Source organism: Coffea eugenioides, chromosome 2 (assembly GCF_003713205.1).
Source record: "Coffea eugenioides isolate CCC68of chromosome 2, Ceug_1.0, whole genome shotgun sequence".
Taxonomy (NCBI): Eukaryota; Viridiplantae; Streptophyta; class Magnoliopsida; order Gentianales; family Rubiaceae; genus Coffea; species Coffea eugenioides.
In genome coordinates, this window is record NC_040036.1 from 17,933,510 (window position 1) to 17,944,721 (window position 11,212).

Here is an 11,212-nt window from a genome sequence, read left to right on the forward strand (position 1 = left end):
CAAACCGGCGGACAAAAATATCTTCTTAGAGCTCAAGCATAATGTGACTCGATATAAAGGCCAACCACAAAAGAATAATCATTTGCCATCTATAAAACTCGTTTGATTTTATACAGATATCACTTGTTTTGTACAATCTTTTAAATTGACTTATGTTTCATGGAAAGAAAAATAGATGCTCAATTTTTTGTTTGTGGGACTATAAAAAGGTAGGATAGATATATATTTTTTCAAGTATTATTTTTTACTTCCAATTATCTTTTAATATTTCCAATAACTCTTTTTTATCTCACATACATTAGAGAAAAAAAATGATATCTCATTTAAATTACTAACACTTTAAGCAGATTGGTGGTATTTCTAAGGTTTCTTCTCCTTATTTTTCTTCCTTTGACATTTTGCTCTAAAATTCTTACCAACATTCGTGTTTTGATTGCAGTTGTTTTGTATTTTGTAGAAAATATACTATAGTGATTTGATATATGTGAGGTAAAAAAGTGATTGAAAAATGTGTTTACGAAAAACATAGAGATCTTTTGATGAAAAATCCATTTTCAAACAAGGAAAAGACTTTGTGTCACTATTCTTCCCTCACTTGCTTTTATCTCCATTTGTCAAACTATGCATAGTCTAAATGACGGACTTAGATTTGGTCTGAATTTTGAAAAGGAGAAGAGTTGAACAACAATATTAAATGATATTTTGTTAGTAAGTACAAATTAAGATTAGACTTTTTATGTTTCATGTGACAAAAAAAAAAGAATATGGAAGAAGAAAGAATCAGTTGCGATCTAAATTAGTAAATCAATTGCTTGGTTTGCCACATGCCTCCTCAACGAACAAGTATGCCTGAACGGTCAAGACAACGCAGCATGAATCTTGGCTTAAACTTCGTTAATCATTGAATCATGGATAAACTATCTCGACTTCCGATACTACAATATACTACTATTCAACTATCTCGACTTCCAACATTACAATATACTACTATAAAGGTTTTTTCTATTTTGCTTTCGTTATACGAGAATTAGGATGCCAAAATTAATAGAAGATGCAATACTGCATCTTGTTACTAAAGCTCTAATGGGAAGTATCGCTACTAATTGAAATTAACTTAACAAAAATGGCCTACTATTTTTATTTGGTCGGTTATATTGATTGAAGTTTCCTCCCAAGTTCCATGTTCAATCTCTCCTTAGAGATTTGGATGTAGGCCTGTCAACCGGTCGGGTCTAGACCCGGATCCGGACCGGATCCGTGAAATTATTGCGGGTATGGGTAGGGATTTAATTCCGTTTCCCGGATCCGGATCCGGATCCGTTTTGTCAAACAAAAAAACGGGTCGGATAGGGAATATAGTATTCCGACCCGTATTAGACCCGGATCCTGATATAAATGAATTAATAATTTAAAAAATATATATTTATCAATATAATTTGATTAAGGTGATGTATTTTAATAAAATTAATTTGATTTCTTTTCTTATTTGGTTTTTTATTTGCATTAGTTAGAAATTAGTTTACAAATATATTTTTTTCTCATTTTTATTAGAAATTATAAAATTTGGTAAATTTGTTCGGGTAGACCCGGATCCGGGACCCGCCGGATCCGGATCCGGAACATAGAATAAAAGACCCGTCGGGTAAACGGGTCAGATCCGGATCCGGCATAGTAATTCGGGTCCGGGTCCGGAATAATGAATTCCGGCCCGGACCCGGCCCGTTGACAGCCCTATTTGGATGTCCAGAATGGGGTGGTAGGGGAACCCATTAACGCTCTCAGCTTGATACACTTAACCGGTCAAACTAGCCAAAATTTTAAGGGAAAAAGGCCTTGTTTGGATTGCTTGTTTCCGTCGGAAAATATTGTCGTTTTCCGTGATCACATTTTCCTATCACCTTTTTCCCTCACATATATCAAATCGCTACAGTAATTTTTCCATGAAAAATAACGGAAAATGCAATCCAAAAACATTCCCTCGCCTCTAATTTAGACAACCGAACCCAACAGGAGAAAAAAGAAACTATTGGACGCAAAGTATTGCATCAAATGTCAAATATATGAGGGTTTGGCAATTGAGCTCTGAGATCGTTATTTGAAATACTATTTAGAATAATTATTGTAGTTTTTTAGTATTTTTTATAATGTGATATATGTGAAATGAAAAAAATTAATTTTAAAAATTTAAAAAAATTATTAAAAAATATATTTGTGATGCAAATAAATAATTTGTAGACATAATTTCCATCCAAATACACCTATGCTGTACATGCTTGTGAGTACATCTGTTTGGATTGTAAATTATTTGAGATATTTTTACTGTAGCACTTTTTTGTGATGTGATGTATGTGAGATAAAAAGGTAATTGGGAAGATAAAAAGATGTGTTGAAAATTATAATGATGATGCAAGCAAATAAAATTTGGCTAATAATTCTCTATCCAAACAGAGCTTCACGAGGTAAGCAAAAGACACATCGACGAGAGTCTTCAGAGCACGAGAAGATGCATCTACATGTTTTGGACGCATAATTATGTGACATGTGTGTAATAAAAAATATTTTTAAAAATAATAAAAATGTTTCAAAAGTTCTTTTTTCAAAATTCACAATCAAACCAAGACCTTAAATTTTCTGCGGATTTAAACGATTCTCAAGAAACACGAAGTTGCACCCAACTATATATTTAAAATGGGAACGAAGTATCAAGTATCTGCCTGCAATTCGTGTTTGTTATCCGAAAACTTTCCCATCCCACCCCTAAATAAGATTTAGTTAAGCGTGGGGCCCACGTAATTATTGCATGGATGCAAGAAAGATATTCTCAGCTATCATCTTCCTTAACTGGAGATAGATTAATTCCATAAATAATTGACGTGGAAAACAAAAGTCTGACATCTGAATTTCATGGACCTCAATTATCACAATACTACTGTAATTAGACTAATTAAGGTAAGCCATGCAATGCAATAAAAGAGTCCACTTCCAATGATACGCATGAAGGATTAGCAAGTTGCAATTCACTTGAATATTTGTTGGTTAAATTTTACATACATCGACAGCGTATACATTATTACCGTTAGATTTATGATACATGTGCAAAAATTGAATTTCAATTTTAAATTTTATATAATTATCATTCATTCAAAATTGATAGTGTATACACTGTCAGTCAGTGTAAGAAAGATTGATTTATATTTCTTTGGTGAAACTGCAAACTCAGATTAATTGCATAGTGTCCAAAGTGAAGGTAACTGAAGCAATCGTTTAATGGTTTTCCGTGGCAAGGGTATTGGCATGTTGGGCTGGAAATTAGCTGCACAATGAAATACTCTGATCCTATCTACCAGTGTGTATAGAAAATTGGTATTTGAGTCAATAAAAGTTCATAATCACCCTTTATAGCCCAAGTTTTACTACAACTCTTTGCAATTTGCTCTTCTTCCTTCTCTTTTTTTTTTCTTACCATAATAATTAAACATGAAATTAACGTGTGTCATATCCAATAAAAGTCTTGTACACTCGTGACCAAGGACGGATTTAGGGATAATGCACTGTAAGTTTTATAAAAAAAAATCATAATGTCATAATTATTGTCCTCTCAAAACTTTTTCATGTTTATCCTTTATTCCTCCTTCAGTAAAATTACAAGTTTTTTAAAATTATTTATGTTATGAGATAAATTAGGTAAAGACATAAATATTGCAGGTAAAATTTGTATGTAATTATTAAGGAACTAAAAAATGGATAATAAATAAGGTAAATCTTGTAAATGTATAAAAAAAAAAATTTCGAGCATACATCAACGTACCTAAATTGCACTTAACTTACTATATAATAATTGCACACCATGGATTTAGATATGTTTCCAAATTACCTATATTTTTTTTTTTAAAAAAAAAAAAAAAAAACACCTAGCCAAATTGAAATTTTAACATTAGAAAAATTAACTATAAGGTGCGAGACCTAAGTTGATGAAAGAACAAATTTCATTTCAATGTTATGTCAATTAGAATCCAACTTTTGACTTAAAGGTTTTTTTTTCCCTTGGAACATTTTCAATTGATCAATATTTTCCCGTTATTCTATAATATTGGATAATCTTTGTTTAAAAGATTTTTTTTTTGTGCAAATCAATTTGACATGGATTAAAAAATGGTTTTAATACAAAGTTGCACACTGTTATTAGTCTTTTAAAAAACTCCCAAGAGGAGACTTGAAACTCTATAAGAGAAAGACCTGAAAATCAAACTATGTATCTCACAATTACTGCCCAACATCCTTCTCTTTTAATGCTTGTACTACCCTACAAAATTAATAAAATTTTGATTTAAAATGTGGATACAGGGTTTGTCGTAGTATCGCGACACGTGTAGCTGTTGCTTTTATATCGTTGAAATGAAATAAGGCCTTATCTGAATGCATTTTAAGATTGCTGTGAACCTTTTTATTGATTTGTCTCTATCAAAAATTTGTGTTGAGAATTGAAGATGGCATGAAAGTACGTCCTGAAAAATAAATTTCAAATATGACGCTTTATTTGTAGGAGCCCTTCAACGGTAATCCCATCACTTTTAAATACAAACACCACTTCTTATCCAATGATAGCTTTATATTATTATAAAAATAAGTTGATTTAAATTATTTGGATACTCGAGCACAAATTATCCGAGTTGAAATAATTTGTTATATTATATATGCGAGGTGAAAAGATGAGTTGCAAATTCTCTTTTTTTTTTTATAAATAGTGTCCAAATAATGGGCACAAGAAACGGATTAATTATTTGTTTATTTTACGAATAAATTTTGAAAAAATAAAAAAGTTTATTTGATAATACAAAAAATACAAAAAGGAGGTGGCAGTGCAATACTACTTCCATTCGGGAAAAGAAAGAGGAGGGGAGTTTGTGCCCGGGGGGGGGGGGGACGACAGAGAGGGAGAGAGAACGTGAGAGAGATGGACATGAGAGAGATTCGATGCAACAAAATCTGCGGTGATAGAGGGGGAAAGATTTAGGAAATGAAGTCGGAATGAAATTGAAATTCGGCCGAAATGCGGATTCCACCCAAATGAAAATGAAATTCATAATAAATTCACGCGTCTTTTTTGAAGTAGTAACTAGCAAGGATCACTGCTCCTTTTGAGTCCTGAGAACTAAAAGTACGTACTTTCCTGGTTGGCTATACTACTGTAGGAGGACTGTACTCGTACAATATTCATTTGATCTTTTTGGCCAAGAAATCCGTGTTCTTGTAAATAATATAATACGCTACTGCTCAATCCCTTTTCTTTCAGCATCACAGTAGTGTCATCGCCGTCCATCTTAGAGAGAGAAGCTGAAGGAGAGCAAAAAAGAACTTTTCAGAGAGAGAAGAGAGAACCCCCTCCCCCCCCCCCAAAAAAAAAAAAATCAAGGAAAAAAAAAACAAGCAGATACACACTAAGCAGGAGAGAATAGAAGCAGTAGAAGAAGAAGACAGAGAGGCTATTTTTCCCATCGGTGTCTCCGTCACCACCCTCATTCCTCCTCACTTTGGACAGCACATTTGGCAGCTTCAAATGGGTGGTGGATGTAGCCTGTCTGAATTGGCGGATTTCTTCTGAAAATGGTCGATTTTATCTCGAATTTCAGGTGCCCTTTTTAAGAAAGTATAGTAAAGTTTGTATCTTCCCCACTTGTTTATCGTTTAAGTAGCTACTTTTGGTGCTTTTCTGTTTAAATAAAAATTTTCTGGGGTCTGATCAAGTTGTTTTTGTTCATATGTACGCGACTCCGATTTTAGATCATTCCTGCATGTAATGGGGTTGAATTTTGGCTTGCAGATTTTGATATTATGTTGGGTTTTCTAATATTCAGGTGGTTTTGAACGCTGAAGTGAAGTGCTTGTTAAGTTAGGCCTTTTAGGAGGAGCTTTTGAATAAATTATAGCGAGCGGCGACCGTTTGAAACTAGTGTTAAAGCTGGTTGTTTTGCGTAGCAAATGGGTGGTGATAGTGATGAGGCTAGTAGTGCTATGATGCAAAGGCTTCAATCATCATTTGGTACCTCATCATCTTCAGTTCCTATACAACAGCAACAGCAGCAACAGTTACCCATGTCCGTGAATCAAATTGAGGTACCCCAGTTGAATTCCTCGCAATTTCGAGGTCAGATGCGGCAGTTTTCTCCAAGTTTTAGTGTTGATGGTAGCAAAAGGGCTGGCATACCGCCTTCTCACCCTCAAATGCCCCGTGTTTCTCCCTATTCACAGATCCCAGTAACCCGGCCTGGAAATCAGCAATCGGGAATTCAAATTTTTGGTAATACTTCAGGTCCAGGGCCCTCACACACACGATCTTTGTCACAACCTTCATTTTTCTCGCTCGATTCATTGCCTCCCTTAAGCCCTTCCCCTTATAAAGAATCCTCTCCGAGCTCCATTTCTGAACATCATCTATCAGTTGATGTTTCTATGGAGGATCAAAATGCCAATTCACAATCATCATTATTGCCACCGTCCCCTTTCACTAGGGGTGTAAATTCTTTAAGGGTAGGGGAAAATCTTCCTCCCCGTAAGACGCACAGGCGGTCTAACAGTGATATACCATTTGGATTTTCTACTATCATGCAATCCTCACCGCCCCTTGTGCCATTGCGAAGTCCCGGTGCTGCCATCCCTCCGAGAGAAAATTCAGTTGCTAAGCCAGCACAATTGGTGAAACGCGAATCCTTTTGGGAGAAAAGTAGCGAGGCCAATGCAGAGGGTATGGGTGAGAGAAAATCTGAGGGGGAGGTTGTAGATGATCTGTTTTCTGCTTATATGAATTTGGACAACATAGATGCACTGAATTCTTCTGGAACTGATGAAAAGCAGGGCACTGAGAACCGTGAAGATTTGGATAGTAGAGCTAGTGGTACAAGGACAAATGGTGGTGATAGCAGTGATAATGAAGCGACGAGCAGTGTAAATGAAAGTAGTAATAGCATGCAGAGATTAGGAATCTCTTCTTCAAGTGAGAAGAGGGAGGGTTTCAAAAGGAATGCCGGGGAAGATATCTCTCCAGCTTCAAGACACTATCGGAGCGTTTCCATGGATAGCTTCATGGGCAAGTTAAACTTTGGTGATGAGTCACCAAAAATGCCTCCATCCCCAGGAGCTCGTGCTGGGCAACTGTCACCAAGCAATTCTCTCGATGCAAATTCAAATACCTTCAGCTTGGAGTTTGGAAACGGCGAGTTTAGCGGGGCAGAACTTAAGAAGATTATGGCAAACGAGAAACTAGCTGAGATTGCTTTATCTGATCCTAAAAGGGCCAAGAGGTACTGAGTCCCTAAATTCGTCTTTTGCATTTACCAGGGCTTTTGTTTCTTGCTGCTGTTCCATGGAGTTTAGGATTAATTAGTTGAGCTTAACGAATTCGTACATCTTGTGACAGGATTTTGGCCAATCGTCAGTCTGCCGCTCGTTCAAAGGAGAGAAAGATGAGATATATTGCTGAATTGGAGCACAAGGTTCAAACTTTACAGACTGAAGCAACCACATTATCTGCCCAGCTAACACTATTGCAGGTAAAGAGCGGGACTGTGTGTTTGCACATCTTTCTTTAAAGTATTATTACCTTCTGTATGTCTGATCATTATTGCTTAAATGTGCATTCTTCAGAGAGATTCTGCTGGACTGACCAGCCAGAACAATGAATTGAAGTTTCGCTTGCAAGCCATGGAACAACAGGCACAACTGCGAGATGGTAATGTCCTGTTATTTCCAGAATTCAACATTCATGCATTTTTATTTTGAAATTTATGATTTTTTCTGTTTTTTTTTGCTTTATCTTGCAAAGCACAAAGAGCCAGCATGTGTTTTGATTGCCGGGAGGGCCTTTTGTTCTCCTTTAATGACAGGCTAGCTAATGTTTTTTTTTTTTGAGGGACAAATTAACTAATGGTTGGTGAACCAATTACCCCCAAAATTAATACATGTTGTCATTTGGGAGGTTGAGTCCATGTTGGAAGTTACCCCCAAAATTAATACTCTTGGTAGTTTGGAATTCTTTAAAAAAATTAGTTTATGTAATCCTGTGTGGTTTGTGGCCATTTATATTGGAAGGTTTTCCTTTAACGATGTCCCAGCTCCCCTGAAACTTGTACCAACTGTATTGCGTACTCTTGTGGCAGCCGTTTTTTGATCGAGTAAATTTCTCGGAGAACATGCATGCGTGCCAGTGTTCCGTTTTATCATTGTCTTGCTTTGGTATTTATTCTTTTCTACAATTAGGCGGGTGCTCTTTGCTCGTGTAATTGAGAAAATTAGGGACTTTGATTTAGTTAGTTGATCTGCTTGTTTTCTATCCAACAATACTTACAATTGACATTTGGGGAGTTAATAATCTTCTGCTGTGTCATATACATGTAACCATAAAATAATATGAACTTGAACTCGGCTATGTTGTTGTCACAGCATTAAATGAAGCATTAACAGCGGAGGTTCAGCGCTTGAAGCTTGCAACTGCTGAGCTGAACGGTGATCCTTCCAAGTACCAGCAGCAGCTTGCCATGAGTTCTCAAATGTTTCAGTTGCATCATCAGCAGGCTGCCCAACTTAACATTCACCAGCTACAGCAGCAGCAATCTCAGTCACCACAGCAGCAACAGACGCCTGCCAAGCATGAAACCAACCAATAAATTTGGTGGATGATGTTGGGTTGGTGGATGATGGTGTCTTTTTTTTTTGTTCATCTTGCGCTTTCCTCAATTTGATTTCATTCATCAGTTTTTTTTTTTAATTTAAAAAAAAAAAGCATTCATTCATTGTTTTGCATTTCAAACAGAAAGGTACTTCTATAAGAGTTAGTAGTATTTTGTTTCCATAGAGACCCTACAAATCCTGCATGGTTTTGCAAAACAACTTCTAGAAGTCAAACATACCAAAAAAAAAAAAAAACTTGTGTAGCTTTGGCTCGTGTGCTAGGGAATTAATGTGCACGTGACTTGGTTTTGTGATATCATCTTCAAAGCAGAAATGCATAATTATTATGTACTTCGTATCCTTGTAACAACAAACAGTAGTATATAAATATCTCACTTGGTATTTCGGTTGCTTTTGAGTGGAGGGGTTGTTTAACGTAAAAGTTCAATAATATGTTTCTGGACGCAGCTGCAGCTGCGAATCTGAAACTCCTTTTAATTAAGGAGAAGATGAATTTGGCTGGCAAAATAATTGTTTATAGGGAGGGGATCGACGCTCGATGAATTGAAATGCGATTGCAAAGAAAAGTTTGGCAACGCATTCGTCCATTCGCTTTTGTACTGGATTTCATGTTCAAACCAGAATCGTCCTAACACGCAATCAGCCGCGGAATCTGGTCTGGTCGAGTCGGTGGCTTGCACGATTTCGCATGACACAAAAACAAAAAGAAGTCACCGCCCGCCCTATGACATTGTGGCCCATCGCGAAACTCTTTAGCTGAGCTGAGCTGCAATTTACAACCCTTTTTCTATTACTAAAATCATCCAAACGTCCGAGTATTAATTTAAGGGGAAACAATAATCGTTCTTCCAAAGTTGCATTAGTGCTCGGTTTTCAGCCACTACATGTCATTGTTTCATCCATTCCTTTTTTTTTTTTTTTTTTTGAAAAAAAACCCTATCCAAAGTGGTTTTGCAGCAACTTTCAAGCGGATGGATAAAATGGTAAAATCAAGAAAATTAGAAAGCCAAACGAAAGAAGCAAGCTACCAATCGTGTGCGAATTAATATGCTTTGGGCCGTTTGATGAATGGTCAAGGACTCCTCACGTGTACATGCTTTAATTGCGCGGACGACAAGCCCACCCAACTCAAAGTCGCCTTTGACTATGCTTTCCGTAAACGGAGAATGAAACTCCCACGACCACTAACAATTAAAAAAATTACTACTAGGACAATCTGTAAGAGTTTATTTTTTACTAGTATTATAGAGAGCAGGATCAACCGTCAACTGTCAGGATGGCCGAGTGGTCTAAGGCGCCAGACTCAAGTTCTGGTCCTCGTGAGAGGGCGTGGGTTCAAATCCCACTTCTGACAAGACTGTTCACTTTTTCATTTCTTTTAATCTTGGATCTCTTTTGCTTCTTACATTGATTTTGATAAAGCCATGGAAGATAAATTCTACAAAATAGCTCCTCTGTCTCGCGTTTAATGCTCATTTCAATTGTATTTTTTTTTTAAAAAAAAAAATTTTATGCTTTCATGAATACATTTCTATCTCACATACATTAAATCGATGCAGTACATTTTTTTTTCTTTTTATACAAACTGCTAAACATAGTAATCCAAACTGACAAGAACTAAGGAGTTCATAAACAAAGTTCCAACGCCATAAACACCTAGGGTAGGCTATTTGATTGCTGAGTTTTCATGAAAGTTTTTGAAATATTTTCTTGACACATTTTTCAATTTTTTTTTTGTTTAATTTCACATACATCAAATCATATAATTTCTTACAAAAACTCCAAAAAAAAGGTTGCAATCAAAACGGCTTACGTGTGTTGGCAACGCTTCCAGGAGAATATTTGGACTCAAGGCTTAAAAAGAGATATTGCAAGTAAAAGAGCTTCAGAAAAAAGCTCAATGCGAAGATTTTATACAATACATAAAAATTAAAATAGGAGTGTGCCAATCTCTCTCTCGTTTTTTATTTCAAAACTCTAAGGGTTCATTTGGGAGTGAATGATTTGGATAGAAAAGAAGAGAAAAGAAGAGAAAGACTGATTTTCCTTTGATAGTTTTAAGTAGGAAAGAAAAGAAAGGAAATGAGAGGATGAATAGTGACAAAAATGTTTCCTCCCAAATTGGAAAGAAATGGAGAGAAAGTTTGGAGAAAACTTGTTAATTTTTCTAAAATGCCTATTTTGTCCTTAAAAATGCCTTGAATAAATATTTAATGACTTCCATATCCAAATCATTCCACTAATTCTCAAAACTCTCAAACAACATAACAATCTCTTCTCTTCTCTTCTCTCATAACTTAAACTTTCCCTTCTTTTCTTTTCTATCCTAAACTCCCAAACTAAGCCTAAAATAATGAGAGGAGAGAAATTACCAAAAACTAAATTGGGGTCAATGTTCTTGTAGACTTGTATGAAATGTGAAAAAGAAGTCCGACCAAAGGCCTACGGCCCACTATACGAGCAGTTCTTGAATAATAAAGCCCAATAGTAGGACCAGATCATTCGTCCTGTACATTAGACGACGCCG

At 35.9% G+C, this 11,212-nt stretch overlaps 1 protein-coding gene and 1 non-coding gene across 3 annotated transcripts; both read left to right on the top strand.

Moving 5' to 3' along the window:
• Window positions 1-5,351: 5,351 nt before the first annotated feature.
• On the top strand, window positions 5,352-9,075 carry LOC113762917 (myb-like protein Z). Of its 2 annotated transcripts, none has more exons than XM_027306553.1 (5): window positions 5,352-5,630; window positions 5,822-7,298; window positions 7,415-7,547; window positions 7,642-7,726; window positions 8,437-9,075. In XM_027306553.1, the coding sequence occupies exons 2-5, from the start codon at window positions 5,980-5,982 to the stop codon at window positions 8,658-8,660; spliced, it is 1,761 nt and encodes a 586-aa protein (XP_027162354.1). In that variant the 5' UTR covers window positions 5,352-5,630; window positions 5,822-5,979; the 3' UTR covers window positions 8,661-9,075. The 2 variants fall into 2 exon arrangements, with proteins under 2 accessions (XP_027162354.1, XP_027162353.1); XM_027306552.1 differs by having other exon boundaries at window positions 5,856-7,298.
• Window positions 9,076-9,955: 880 nt separating this feature from the next.
• On the top strand, window positions 9,956-10,039 carry TRNAL-CAA. Its single transcript has one exon. It is a non-coding gene; the product is annotated as a tRNA-Leu (tRNA).
• The last annotated feature ends 1,173 nt before the right edge of the window (window positions 10,040-11,212 follow it).